We start from the raw sequence: 11,901 nt of genomic DNA on the forward strand, positions 1-11,901 counted from the left end.
GCTATAGGCTGAGTTGTCGCTTGCTGCGACTGCTCGCTGTCATCTGTTATATCTCCCCCTGTCATTATCTCACCTACGCTCGCCATCATGCTCCGTGTTAAACCCATACGCAACTTTACACTTGAGCCATAGCCACTTCAACAAAGCGCAAGAAATCCCTCTTACCCGTGCTGGTGTCGCCAGATGGCGCCTCCGTCCCTTGGTGCCGCAGCCTCGTCGGAGTCCTTCCTCGGAACGCTGTCTCTGGTTCGGGGGCTGGAACATAAAAATAACATAGAGCGCTTCTAATGCACAATACTTTACGTGTTTCGGAAGCTTTAGCGCTCCTTCTTGCACTGCGTATAAACAAACCAGTCATCGCAACGCTTCCTGAAATGTTTACAAAGGAATAAGATTTAGTAACCAGCAAACTAGGGCCCTCGATCCTGCGCTTGCCGGTTTCGAAGCTTCGTCGCCCTTTTTGCCTTGAAGGTTTGTGCTACAGCTCCGTGTTCAGCGATAATTACGTCCACGGTAGCAGAGCATGACCGAAGAGCCGGCGCTCCTAAATTTGCCAGCGCTGTGAAACTCCGCATTTTAAAATGATTCCAGTGCACAATATAGTGAGCATAGGTATCCAGAAAATTAGTTTCAAGTCCTGAGAGCAGGCAGCATGCTCCGATGGTGAAGTTGTAATTTTTAGAGCGGCAGCAATGGCCTGTACACCTCGAAACCTGAAGTTCCATTATAAATGCAGCCTTGACTTACAGGAGCTCACATGACATGACCTGAGCGCTGGAAAATCGCCTAGTCCTGATGGATTGGGCGCCGCTTTTTGTAAAGCTTTTAAGGGGGAAGTAGCGCACGCACTGCATCGAGTTTCGAACAAGGCATAAGAAGGAACGCCACCGTCATTTTGAAGGACGCACGCGGTGTTGATACCAAAGAGCGATGACCCCGTCAAATTGCTCTCAGTGAAGTCATACCGGCCTATAACACTTGACAATCTGGATTACAAAATCTTCATGGAAGTCCTAGCGAAACGGTTGCAGAACGTTATTAAAGATTTTGTTGGGCCACATCAAACATGTGGAATTAAAGGGAGAAGCATATATACAAATATCCACATAGCTAGAAGCATTTTCGAATGTTGTGACGGTGTTTGCAGATCACGTCGCAATGTTGCAACTAGACCTGGAGAAAGCTTTTGACCGGGTTAGTCACGAAATTTTATTTTCAATACTGGATTATGTAAATGTAGGCTCAGTCATATTAGATGGAGTTAAAATGGCATATGCAAATTGTTTCACTAGCATTATTGTAAATAAGGAAGTCACAGAAAGCTTTCAGATAATTCAACAGAATGGCAAAGCGGGCGAGTTGGTGATACATGGTTTAAAAATAAAACAGCGCAAAACACACAGACGAAAGATCACCACGGATTCCTCTCTACCTCGTTCGAGCTGACGACTCACTGGGCTTCCCCCTTTCACGCCCACAATGATCCAAGACGGCGATGCACGGCAGCCAGGTCCAGCGGCACCCGCATGGCAGCATTACCGTGAGCCGCGGACCTTTTCTGGGAAGGCTGGCGAAGACGTGGACGACTGGCTCACGAATTACCAGCGGGTGAGCAAGTACAATCGCTGGGATGCCACTGTAATGCTGGCAAATGTTTTTTTCTTGGACTCCACAGCCCTGACATGGTTTGAGAACCATGAAGTGTCCTTAACAAGCTGGAATTGTTTTGAAGAGGAGATTCGAAATTGTTTCGGGGATACCACGGCAAAACGGAAATGCGCTGAGCAGACTTTATTCCAGCGAGCCCAAGGGCCTGGTGAAACATGCACAATGTACATAGAAGAGGTCCTAAAACTCTGCAAAGCGGTGAATCCGATAATGTCTGATGAATGAAGGCAGAGTTGGCCACCCCTTAAAGGGCATCGCGGTGGACGTATATAACTTTTTAATTACAAAAGAAAACTTAGATTCTCCCGCGGCCGTGATCAAGCACTGTCGTACGTTCGAAACTTTAAAGCTGCGTCGCATAACCCCGAAATTCGGCCATTTGCCTAACGTGACCACTGTTGCAAGCGTGGATTCACACGAGCATTCACATGAGTCCCCGCATTTGGCCGACATGATTCGCCAAATTGTCCGTGATGAGCTCTCCCGCCATCAAGATGTGAACCGCAGTGCAATCCCCTGTGATAGCTGCTCCCTGCAGGCAGCTCCCATCCAGCGCTCTTCTTGGCGTTCTACCACTCCTCCTCCCGTCCGTGACCACCGAAACGACTCATATGGCCCTGCTCCCCCAGCTCGTACCCGCTACAGGGCGCCACCTCCTCCGCAACAACCCCAGCGTAAAGTATTGAATGATGATGCGTTTTTCCTTCGGCAGTTAGCATAGCTGTATGCTTTTCGTGGCATTCGTGGCTGCAGTCGAGCGGTCAGGTCAGGGTTAACGGGAGCTCGCTGTCGAAGCATCGAAGCGGCGAAGGCGGCTTTATGTTGGCTCAGAAGTGTGAACGAAGGAGCGTGTCGGGAGTAGCGGATTTCGCTCGCTCCGCCGAATGCTCCTAGGCATCAAAATGCCGGCGGAAAGTATTGTTCAGGTGCTGTATGCATGTTTGAGTCGCTGTTGGCGTCGAAAGAATCGCCACTGCCGCCGCGGAGATTGGAGAGAAGTGCGGCTCTCGACACGCAGAGTTCCCGTGGGATCCTGTACTGCTGTGTCAGGCGCCTCTGCTCTCGTCCCTCCAACCACCATTAGGGTAGCCGCAGTTGTCGGCGTACTGATCTCCTGGCCTTGTGCAGATGTATTTGGCACGTCGGACAAGAGAAGCCACGACGGAGCGTTTGTTGCAATGCGAGTCAACAGAATTAAAATGAATAAACCGACCGGTGTGGTATTCTTTCCATAAACTTTGAAAGAGAAGCGGTTGCCACGGCGTTCAAATAAAGCGTCCAGTAAAGGAAGATGGCCAACAGCCTCCTTCTCTACGTTGAATTTAATGAAATCTTCTATGCTATTTATGTCATCTGTGAAAGCACCGGTATGCGAGAAACCGATAAAAAGGGCAATAAAATAGTTGTAGAGATCTTGTATTTCAAAATGTTCTTATGGAGGATGTTAAGACGGTGTGAAACTGCTTCATTGACTACGAAGTGGTGTTTGCCAAACTATGTTACAAAGTGCAATTCGTCTCCAACGCCTATAAAAGCAGTACTTGAAGATCGTCAAGTAGATGCAATGTGAAGCACATGCATGGTCTGGAGTGATATTCCACGTCATCAGGCATGCTTGCTACATCCACTTCGTTTAAACAAGTACTTGCATTTAATTGAACAGGTGGACTCGCCGGAATGTTCAACTTGTGGCATCCCAGAGACTGTGGACCATATATTATTGGTGTGCCCAGTGTATGCGGGCGAACGAAGTGTGCTAGCCGCTTCCTTGTAGCGTTTGTACAAGAGGCCTTTGTCGGAGGAACTGCTGCTGGGCGCTTGGCAGGACAAGGGGAAGGGTGTCCACGCAGTGCGTGCCGTTTTTTGTGCGCCAGCGGGCTTGATTCGCGCTTGTGAGGCTAGCTACTGTGCCTGTATATATATTTTATATGCCTTCTCCCACATCGTCACCCATCATGATCTTATTTCTTCTCCCCTTCCCCAGTGCACAGTAGCAGGCCAGATTTGAATCATTCCGGCCAACCTCTCTGCTTTTCCTTTCAATAAATCCATCTATTTATCCATCTATGTGGTCTGGAACCATGGCCACCTGATTAACACAGCAAAATAACGTTTAATAATTGAAACAGACACAGCAAACACCAGCCTGCTGCTGCACGATATTCCGTGATTAACAGTGTTAAACCGTCGATATTTTTATTGTGTCTCTCGTCTTTTTGTCTTGTCGTATTTGTTTTTCTTTTGATCTTCGCAGTAGTCCGTGATTCTTAGACCTACTGCTACAGCGCCCTAGTGTGATTGGCGAGCTCGACTGTTCACCTCTCCAGTTTGCCTTGACCCATATCATAACACATCTTTGCTTGATTTCATCGCCGGCTTCTCCCTTGCCGTTATTTGTTTTTCTTTTCCTCTGTTATTTATGTTCCTTCTACGTGTGCGTCTTTTCGGCCCTCAGTTTCTTTTCTTATGCCTTCTTCCCTACCATTTTACCTAACAACAGTCTCTCTATTATACGTTTCTCTGCACTATAAGTGGTCTCTCACGAGAAGGCACGTCTTCACGTACGTTCTCTTTTTTCTTCTTCTAGTGATTCTGCTTAATTCTATCGGTGCTGTTCTGTTTTCTGTCTTTGCAGTTGTGGCTGCTATCAACCACAAGCCCTCATTCACGTCTTTGGTACGCTTTCTTTGAGCTGGGCCTCGGAGTGTGCCATTATCTCTTGTTTCTTTTCAAGTTGATCGTTCTTCTTGGAATTATTGTTCATTTTGAGGTTTTGCGCCCATCACTTTTGGGTTTGCCTTAAGCCCGGTAAAGCTTTCCTGATCCAAGCTGGCTTCATTTTATCTCTTTTTGGAGAGGAGAAATAAAATGTTAACATGTCATCCTGAACCTCATCGCTTTGCGGCCCGTAAAAAGACCGCCAACACCGCTAAACGTGCATAAATAATAGCTGCCCGAGTCTAAATGGCAACATACATAGCGAGCAAAGATAGAGCAAACGATCAAGGAGCCTTACATGAAATAGAAGACTTTGGAAATAAATATGCTGTCAAAGGATGTATGTTTTTCCATATATGTGTTAATACTCACTATAAGAAATGCAGTGCAAAACGAGCCAGGACAAAATGAACGAACGAGCAATCGGCGCTACATAAAAAAAGACCCCTTTGAAGAAAATATTCTTTTAAAAAAGATAAACCTCGTCATGTTGTAAATAACTATCTTTACATGCGATGCTCTACGAGAACGGAAATAGAAACAACGAACGGGCAAGGACATGAAAAATAGTCGTTGGTTTAAAAATCCTTTTAAAGCACTGCTCATGCGTTTAGATATTCGCCATAACGTACACTGAGCGAGAAAGAAATGAAATGAACAGCATAATAGAGAGAATCGCATTTGACTGTTGCTTTTCACGCGTCGAGGTCCATGAAGTGTGACTGCGAGACAAAGAAACGCGCTTAGAAAAATAATTTGAGGGCAGAAATTAAGCTCAGCTATATGCCATCACTAGTATCATCAAATGCTGTGACATTCCTTCACCAAGCCACACCTTCTTGACAGCTGCAACATTAGTACGGCTGGGTTTGGTTCTTTTAACAGGCCAGCGGAGACGGTTGAGCGCCGGCAGCAGAGGAGCCCGCGACAGCGATAACCATTGTGTTTTGTACTGTCATGGGTCTCTGCAAACATGTGACAGCGGTGGCAGAGTGCAGCGCTTCTTCATGTGACATGAATTCAGCATGTTTTTCTCCCCCTTACCTCCTCGGCAGGTTTCGCCTTTAGAAGGAGATGCTTTTTTAAGCTAGCGTTTCATACCTGACGAGCAAAGGTACTTCCAGCGCCACAGTGCTAGTTGTCTCAATTTTTCGGTTTTCTTGCAAAGATGCAGGAAATACTGCTCAGGTATTGTTTCTGCCACATCTGGGCCTCGAGGCGTTTCGAAGGAGAGGTTTCCCTTTTTTAACGTTAGCTCTAGTGGAGGTGTAAAGTGAGATGCAGTTTCATCACTTGCAGCCTCAAAAAGGAAAGATTTCCACGCTGGCGCACGTTTGCAGAGGTCCGAGCCTTTTGCGGTGTCTACAATCCTGTCTCTCTCTCCCTTTCCAGGTGGGCTTGTGCTCCTAGTAGTGTCAGAGTCAGTCGCTTCCATGCCCGCGAAATCGACGACAGAGTGGAGGAGGATATCAGACGAAGCTTACTTCTCTGATCTTCTCTATCCTTGCAGTGATGACCTGCCTCAGGTGCAACCCGCAGGTCTACCCACAGATACGTTTGCCATTGAATACGTGAAAATACTTGGGGAGAGAACAACGGCGTGCCTAGGGCACGCCACCAAGCTCCTGGCCGTGGTGAGTCTGAGCCCTCTTCGATGGGGTGGAAAAGCACTCGGGGAATACAGCCTGTATCGGTGCATAGCGAGGCTGATAGAGAAGCACAATAGTCAAGTGACATAGTATTTAAGCAATGGCCAATAACAGCTCGCGTCATCTTTGTGTTGAGACTATCGCCCGACCGAGCGTCCAGCAGGATGACAAATAAATTGAAGGCACTTTCAAACGGATTGAACTCGCACATGTTCAGCACTTATAGCTGCAGACCATACAACAGCGAGAAATCGTGCTATAAGTTGTCGCTCGTCCTTCCATATTGCGATCTCTCGGGGCGCAGGCGCGAGGAAAGGAACGTATGTGGGCACAGGAAACTTGACCACAAAACAATGTTCTTTTGAGGCAAAGTTATTCTGCAGGCGTGTAAGCGCGTAATGGGAACAACGACGCACACTCGTTCAGCAGCGATGAGTAGTCCGGTGCATGTCTCGGTACCCTTATCTGCTTGCTCGCTGGGGGGGGGGGGGGGGGGGGCTGTAAATGAAAACCCAGTGTCGAGTAGGGCACTAACTCTATTTCTTCTTCGGAGCAGCGTGGCTTTTACAAGGTCTGTCCTCTTTCATTTCTTCTAACTCATCCCTTCTGCTAACATTCGCTTTCTTTCAGAGCATAACAGAAGGCTGCCAAAGGCTTGCATGCTCGGTACGTGGCGCCGCCGGTAGCCCGCTCGAGGTGTGTGAGTGCCTTCTCTTCCGCAGAACCTGCCAGAGAGTTGCTCCACACTGCAGGACGTGATGGAAGCCCCGGACCAGGACACTCTACAGGTGAGAACAGCAGCAGAGTCTGCGACGGCGACTGACTGAGCGGCCTGGTGCAGAGCGTGAGCCAGGCGCGGGCACTGAGCAGCCTCTATGGGTTCTTGGTGAGCCACGCGGCGTACGCCTTCTTCGTGAGCGAGCAGGCCGAGAAGTACGCCAACAGCTCGTGCGCCAGCCCAAACGAGCATTCGCTGGCCGAGAACAGCCGCACACTGGCAGCCCAGCTGCGAGACCTGCTCTGCACCATCAAGCTGACGGCCGTCGTGCACGGCGGAAATGTGGAGTTCGGCGCCTCTGAGGAGCGCGTGGCTTCACTGCGCGTAAGCGACGAGAGCACCTGCAGCAGGAGGCTGCTCAGGGACTGCCAGGTAGTAGTGCGCTCGCCGTCGCCAAAGCGCGCCCGCGCTCATGCGCCGCTTGCGCAGGTGGTGGCCAGCGTGGCGAACGTGCTGCGCACACTGCAGCGATACCTGAGGAGCCTCCAGCCGGAGGCGAGCTGATGGCGTCACCTGCGTCTAGTTCCCAAAGTTCCTCGCCACGCCAAAGGACTTCACACTTATTTATTTTCTCCATCGACCTTCGCCTTCATTCCAATATTTATTTATTTATGCTTATTTATTTCGCCTTAAGCGCTTGTGCGGAATGAAATTTTCTTCTCTGTTCCACTTGTTGCACTATCTAGGCTGACGAACCAACGTGAATATTTGCACTGAACGAGATCATAAAGTTGTTTTGTTTTTTTAGGAAATGGAGAAAAAGGGAGAGAGACGATTCAGTCGCGCCGTTGGAAATGTGGCTCAAGTATTTCGACTTATGATTTTGTTTTCATTGAGGCGTCGGATATGCTATTGTTTCGCACACCTTAGATACTGCAAGCTGTTTCATTGACATTTGTACGTCGTCGATTCAAAAGGACAAATGAAAACAGAAACGAGAATTGCATGCAATAAAGAGCAGAATTCAAGTAAACACTAGTAAAGCGGCTACATCGCGGCTCGACGGAGAAGGAGATAAGTAATACCGGCGGTATAGTTGAGTGCGTCCTAACCCCTGATCATAGCTGTGATGACAATGGTCGCTGCGGTACGGAGGCTCATATCCAAAGTTGTAGCGTGCTTAAAGTGTTCCTTTGTGCTGTAGCCGCGAGCGACGAGGCAGAGCTAAAGGGACGACCAACTGACACGGTAACGAAAATAACCCGGAGCGTCCAGTACTCAGCGCTTATATAGCAATATCGACGCACTATCAGTATGGCGTCACACCGCTTTGCATGGCATCAAGTTTATGGCCTGTACCGTTCGTTTCCTTGCACAAGCACTGTGTCCAACAGTCTGTGCCCCTACAGGAGAGGTAGGCGTCGACCATCCCGCTGGTTCAAGGGAGTCAAGTCTTCGGGTAGCTCCGGGGATGCTGCCTCAGGAAGACTCCAGGATAAGAAGGCCTCGCATCAGACGCCTCTGGCGCAGGGTTTGAAATTGATCTCATTGTGCCCCTGTTCGTAACTTTCAAAATAACGTGGACGTAAAATGTCTATATGCATGAATCTGTTCTTGGTTACTAAACGCAAAATGTCCCTAACAACATCGCACCTTGTTTCGACGACCCCAGGCAACCATTTTGTGTCACCCGAACGAAGGCCTTCTACCAGAACACTTTCGCCCTCTTCGGATGCCCGTCGTCATCCTTTTTTGGTTGACTTGGCCCTTTACCTTGAAGAAACGACATTCCATACGTCTTTCTAGGTCTGGCTGTAGTAAAGTTAGGCGAGTGCTTCCAGGGCTTCCACGACAGGAACAGCTGGTTGCCCTATTGTAGTGGTCATGTGTTCTGGTACTAGAACAGAAACAGGTCTATGCGGTGCTTTAGGGCCCTCCTAGTGCCAAAAACTTTTCGTCGAGAAGCTGCAGCAGAAGATCTCTAATAACCTCCTGGACGCATCTCTTGGCACTTCCGTTTGACGCAGGATGGTAAGAAGGTGTCCTGGTATGACGCGCTCTTTGTTGGGCAGAGACTCTGTGAAGCTCTTCGCATTGAACGTCGGCCTATTGTCAGTGACGACCTCTTCCGGAAGGCGATACGACGCGAACACACTCTGCAGCTTTTCTGTCGTTGTTAAATTCATTTCGAACACTTCAATCCATTTGGAGCATGCATCTACCAACACAAAACGCAACTGGTTGTCTGTGAAAGCAAATTCCAGGTGGATACCTTGCCAAGTGCGGCTCGGCCAACCCCAAGTTTGTAGTGAGGCCTTCAGTGCAGCGTTTTGCGTCAGCTGACAGGCAGAGCAGCTACGCGCCAGTATTTTCATACGCGTCACTCCTGGGTGACCTTCGTGATAAAGTGCCAACAATTGTTTGCGCAAACAGTGAAGAAAAACCACACGATTTCCCTGCGTAACGCAATGCTGATTTACAGAGAGCTTCTGCCGACGAACAAAGGCGGGGACAATTCAAGGTTACTTACATGCTGAGGCCAGCAACTCCTTGTGTACATCAGCGCTTTCGATAACCCGCCATCAGTGCTTGTTGCTTTCCTGATTGCGTCATTAGACAAGGGAAGTTCATCGACACTAGAGAAGAAGTGTACTTATAATGAGGCATCTTTATCATTCGCCAACGGTAACCGCGAAAGCGCATCAGCGTTCTCAACATTGCTGCCTTTACGATACACCCATTTGTAATCGTACACCGCTAGCAACAAAGCCCAGCGTTGCAAGCGTGCCGATGATATTACTGGAACGGGCTTGTTGTGTTCCAGAAGGCTACCTAATGGCTGGTATTCCGAATAAATGACAAAACTACGCCCAAAAGGTATTTGTGAAACTTCTTCAGCCCAAAGACAACGGCGAGAGCTTCTTTTTAAATGTGAGCATAACCTTGTTCAGCTTTGTTCAGTGCCCTAGACGTATATGCAGTTGGTTTTCCCCTCTACCAATCTTTTGAAACAGAATGGCGCCAATACTGTGCTTTGATGAATCACACACGACCCTTAGCCCTTTGGATTGGTCATAGTATGTCAAAGCCTTTTCTTCAGTTAGCCACTTTTTACTTTGCTGAAAAGCTTGCTCTGCCTCACGTGACCACTTAAAGCTTTTTCCTTGATAAACGACGACGTATAATAGCCTTAGCCTTGCGGTCATTCAGGGAACAAACTTCCCATAAAAGTTAACCAACCCCAGGTAAACTCGCAGCTGTGCCTCCGTTATAGCTTTCACTTTTTAATCTGACGGGAGTATTCCCTTTCCTCAAGAATGTGCCCGAAATACGAGACAGGTTTGAAAGAACTTGCACTTTTCTCTCTTCAAACGTATGCCCCTGTCATGAAACCGTGACAGCACACTTTCCACTTTATGAAAACAGTCGTCAAATGTAGTTCCTGCTATCAGTACGTCATCCGCATGCTATACGATCAAGTCCTTTCACACGTAATTCATGACTGCCTGAAAGGTCGCCGGTGCACTTGTAATGCCATAGGTTAACTGCGTGTACCTTAACAACCCTAAATATGTGTTGACATCGACTAAAACAGATGCTTGGGCAAGTTGGTAACTCATTTTGACCGGAACAGCGCGCACTAAGACACAGACAAGAAGAGAGACACGACACACACGAGCGCTGACTTTCAACTGGTGTTTATTGTTTGGAACGAGGCATATATACATACGAGGCATATATGCCTCGTTCCAAACAATAAACACCAGTTGAAAGTCAGCGCTCGTGTGTGTCGTGTCTCTCTTCTTGTCTGTGTCTTAGTGCGCGCTGTTCCGGTCAAAAAAAAGACATCGACTAGCAACTGCGCCTGTGGATCCAATTTCAAGTTGCTGATATGCAGTAGACAGATCAAGCACAGTAAAATATTTCACCCGGCCATTCTTACAAATAGATCCTCCGTGACGGGAATGGGGTAATGATCCATTCTAAGGTATGGGTTTAGCGTTACACTGAAGTAAGCACACGCCCTGATTTGGTTGTTCGATTCCGGCACGACCACTAGTGGCGTCGCCTAGTCACTTTGCTGAACAGGTACTAACAGTGCTGTCTTGACGAGATTCTGCAAATTCGAAGCCACTGCTTCCTTAAGCGCAAATGGCATTGATTGCGCTTTGCAAAGGGCTGGTGCACTACTCTCAGTGCTAATTTATTTGCAGTGTTCTTATTAGGGCCAGTGTAGTTCAAACATCTTAGCGTACTTTTCGTGTGAAGCCGGCACCCTGCACACTAGACCAGTCACCTCTCAACAACATAGTGCTGGAATTCTCGTTTGTCTTCACAACAATTAACGGAAGCTGCTGACCGTAGTGCTCTACCGAAACGTTTATATTTTCCGTTACCTATAGCGGAGTACCTCCGTAAGTTCTTAGCTTTAGACTGCATGGCGCTTTATGTAGTCTTGTACAGTGTATCTGGCACACCCGATATCTGCATGCTCTAACTTTGAGAAAATTTCGTAACCACAGGAGTAGATAGTATGCAGCACAAGTTCATACACGTCACTGTCCTCAGCTATCGCGTTCTCAGAGTCTCTACTTCTGTCCTTGCTCGCCAAGTGTGCAACAAGTTTATACAACCGACCACAATATTTTCGATATCTGCAGGTAGCGCTGAGCCGCATGCGCTGAGCCGCATCAGAAGCAGTCCAGTGACTTCGTTGCCATTTCCTTAGCGGGCAACGTAGCACCACCTGCCGTAGAGAGCGGTGCGCATTTCCTGCTACTCGCTTGCGGTGGAGAACGCTGACGGTTCCCCGCACTAGGCAGAAAATCCTGGCTTTCCTTGCGAACCAACTCCATACTCTGTGATATCGCAGGCATTTTTAAACGTTAATTTGCCCTTCAACAACTCAGCTGGAGTTTCTATGTCACAGAGCTCGGCCCCCAAACGGTCGCGAAGAGCCTCGTCTGAACGCCCCGAAGTCGCAAGACCCGCTAACCGCTTCAGCTCAATCGCGAACGCTGCCACTGATTCACCTTCTTGCGGCAAACAACGGTGGAATTTGAATCGCTCGTCAACTACTGAAGGTTTTGGTGCGTATAGCTCTCGCAGGGTTTCCACCAGCTGTGCATATGTCTTGTTTTCTGGCTT

The 11,901-nt window shown here is 48.3% G+C and overlaps 1 protein-coding gene across 3 annotated transcripts in view; it reads left to right on the forward strand.

Moving 5' to 3' along the window:
- The window catches only part of LOC146206981 (uncharacterized), a 93,010-nt gene extending 82,626 nt beyond the window's left edge, over window positions 1-10,384 (forward strand). Inside the window, exons 2-6 of one of the 3 annotated variants that reach the window (XM_084590416.1) lie at window positions 5,897-6,020; window positions 6,666-6,701; window positions 6,758-6,823; window positions 6,877-7,185; window positions 7,243-10,384. In XM_084590416.1, the coding sequence (XP_084446542.1) occupies window positions 6,794-6,823; window positions 6,877-7,185; window positions 7,243-7,317 (414 nt within the window). In that variant the 5' untranslated portion in view covers window positions 5,897-6,020; window positions 6,666-6,701; window positions 6,758-6,793 and the 3' untranslated portion in view covers window positions 7,318-10,384. Of the gene's footprint in view, window positions 1-5,896; window positions 6,021-6,665; window positions 6,824-6,876; window positions 7,186-7,242 lie in introns of all 3 variants that reach the window. The other 2 variants (XM_084590487.1, XM_084590334.1) reach the window with 2 other exon arrangements.
- Window positions 10,385-11,901: the final 1,517 nt, after the last annotated feature.

The sequence above is a fragment of the Amblyomma maculatum genome, chromosome 1 (assembly GCF_055883805.1).
Source record: "Amblyomma maculatum isolate TAMU_Amacu chromosome 1, ASM5588380v1, whole genome shotgun sequence".
Classification (NCBI taxonomy): Eukaryota; Metazoa; Arthropoda; class Arachnida; order Ixodida; family Ixodidae; genus Amblyomma; species Amblyomma maculatum.